Source organism: Lathyrus oleraceus, chromosome 6, assembly GCF_024323335.1.
Source record: "Lathyrus oleraceus cultivar Zhongwan6 chromosome 6, CAAS_Psat_ZW6_1.0, whole genome shotgun sequence".
Classification (NCBI taxonomy): domain Eukaryota; kingdom Viridiplantae; phylum Streptophyta; class Magnoliopsida; order Fabales; family Fabaceae; genus Lathyrus; species Lathyrus oleraceus.
This window is the reverse complement of record NC_066584.1, coordinates 472,203,314-472,206,059: the sequence shown is the minus strand read 5'-3', so window position 1 is coordinate 472,206,059 and position 2,746 is coordinate 472,203,314. Positions and strand designations below refer to the sequence as shown.

The 2,746-nt window shown below is 36.8% G+C and overlaps 1 protein-coding gene across 1 annotated transcript; it reads left to right on the top strand.

The window, feature by feature from the left end:
* The first annotated feature begins 1,855 nt into the window (after positions 1–1,855).
* LOC127092253 (histone H4) lies at positions 1,856–2,417 on the top strand. The gene has a single exon (XM_051031101.1). The coding sequence runs from the start codon at positions 1,948–1,950 to the stop codon at positions 2,257–2,259; it is 312 nt and encodes a 103-aa protein (XP_050887058.1). The 5' UTR covers positions 1,856–1,947; the 3' UTR covers positions 2,260–2,417.
* Positions 2,418–2,746: the final 329 nt, after the last annotated feature.

Sequence of the window (2,746 nt, the reverse complement as noted above, 5' to 3'; positions counted from 1 at the left end):
ATACAAGTATGATATAATCACAAGGTGCTTGGTGATCTCTCCCAAAACAAACCAAATGGAAGAGGGGTAAGGAGAATGCCAATGTGTGATCCCAATGCTAATGATTATGATGAAATTGCATGAGGGATCTTAGGGTCAAAATTGGGGTCTTACACCCGCCTCACATATTTCCTTTCGGAAGATCTAGAGCTACCTCCATCGGCAAAACCTCCGACGATAGTGTTTATGTTGTAGGTTATGGTTTTGTCGACCACCATCAGATGGAAGATGAAAGGAGTTATAGTAGTAATGCGACACAAGTTTTTTTTATTGGGGCTCAATGGTGGGCGCCACTGTACTGATAAAAAATACATGTGAACTTGTTTCTCCTGCAATGGCATGGAAACTTAAATGCCTTAGTAAATTTATAATAATTTGGATGGTTAGGATTTTCCCACGACGGTGAGAAGCCCTGTGTGGTGGTGTTTTACGGAAGTTTAGGGGTTCTGCTTACGTGCGGTGAAAGACTCTATTGATGACCAATGTGCTTAGGTTTAAGCTTCTTAGGGGTGTGATCGTACAAAATATGATATTTTGTAAGTGATATGCTTTGGGGTGTAATTATAAACATGACTTAATATCTTTCTGTTTATCCTACATAAGAGATGTATTTATAGAGGCCTATAGGGCCTAGGATTTTCTTAGGAAAGGTCCGCCCACTCAGATAATGGTGGACCATTGAATCCCAATTTCTCAGGAAGTAGTGGATTCGTTATTGGCACTGATTTCTCTCTGCCCCATAAACATTTTATCTCACTTTCCCACTACCGGACGATAAGAAAGTCATGGAATGAGGCAACACCTCTCTTTGAGCGACATTTTAATATCGCCTCTAATAGATTAGTCTAAAGACATAATCCTAAGTGAATCGAGATCCTTTACAATTATAACATTATCATTTTCATTTCAAAAGTATTAATATACACATAATATCAAACCGTGGTAATGTAGCTACCTACTACCTTGTATGAATATATTAAATAAGATAAAACTAATTAATAATTCTATTATTTTTTTTAAATCAAATAAAAATTCAATCATATACAATTTTATATATATATATATATATATATATATATATATATATATATATGTTATTTTTATTTCAAAATTATTAGTATATACTACTTAGGGGTGGCAAAACGGATCCGGTCTCCTGGGCATGTCTGTTTTACCCGCACTTTAGTGCGGGACAGGTCAAGGATTTAAACTCTCACCCTCTAATGTGTCTGCCCTGCCTCGCCTCGTTTTTTTCGTGGACTTTTCCGGACACGTGCATTTACATAAATTTTTGTATTTTTAGATTTAAAGAGTGCAGTGTCCGCAGACTTTTCCCACCACACCCTCACTTTTTTGCGGGATGAGCCTAAATTTTAGACTCACATCCTCAATTATGACCGCTCCATCCCATCCCATTTTTTTTGCGGGCTTTTGCAGGGCGGGTTTGAACGGGACGGACATCGTCTGCCACTCGTGATACTACTATATATCAAACCCATCTAATGTAGCTACCTTATAAAAACTAATTAAAAACTACTAGTATAAGATAAAAAGTAATTAAAAACTATAAATGAAAATTTGAAATCCTAAATCACCAAAACGCGGCTAGATTTTCAAGTGGGAGGAGCACTTTCATTCAAAATCAAAATTGTTGGCGGGTTCATTTCACAAAATAATAAATTTACACCTCATCAATCGCCCCCAATCTTTCCACCAATCAAAATCAAGCATTTTAAATCCAACGCTCTATCTTTTAAGTCCTCCTCTCACACGGATTGTTACAAATCCAACGGTTTGAATTAAGTAAACGTACCCTATATAATATTCCAAACTTTCATTTCTCCAACAGCATTCACATTCACCTTCAACTTCACATTCAGCTTAATCTAAACTCAAGAAATTTCAGCCATGTCTGGAAGAGGCAAGGGAGGAAAGGGTCTTGGAAAGGGAGGAGCCAAACGTCACCGTAAAGTTCTCAGAGACAACATTCAGGGAATTACAAAGCCCGCCATTCGCCGTCTCGCAAGACGTGGTGGTGTGAAACGTATCAGCGGTTTAATTTATGAAGAAACTCGTGGTGTTCTCAAGATCTTTCTTGAGAACGTGATTCGTGATGCTGTTACATATACCGAGCACGCTCGCCGTAAGACTGTTACTGCGATGGACGTTGTTTACGCGCTCAAGAGACAGGGAAGGACCCTTTACGGCTTCGGCGGTTAGAATATTACGGATTGCTGTATCAATTAGGGTTTCTTTTAGTTCGAATCTCAATGTTGATATGTATTGTGTAATATTTCTCGAGCTTAAGCATTGACAAGGTTTTTTTTAATACTTTTCTGAGTTATTAATCAATGATTTGAATTTTCAATATTTTTCAATTCTTATTGTCTATTGTGATTTTTTGTTAATTGTGTGGTATTTATACCCGGTTAGTCTAATGAAATACAAACAGATGGAATTATACCTGGTTGAAGTAAATAATCTATGACAATAGTCAACAGTGATTGAAGCGTATAATTTGCATATAATATGCACCGTCTGTGATAATGATATTCAATTTTGTAGTTCTATAGTGATTGAATTCTGCCACCATTTAGGATTAAAAACCAAATTAATTTTGGAGAATACCCACGGCAAAGTGAATCTTCCAACAAAGTGATCCTGTCCAGGAATTAAAAGAAGTTTGATGAAGAAAGGAGATTATGGT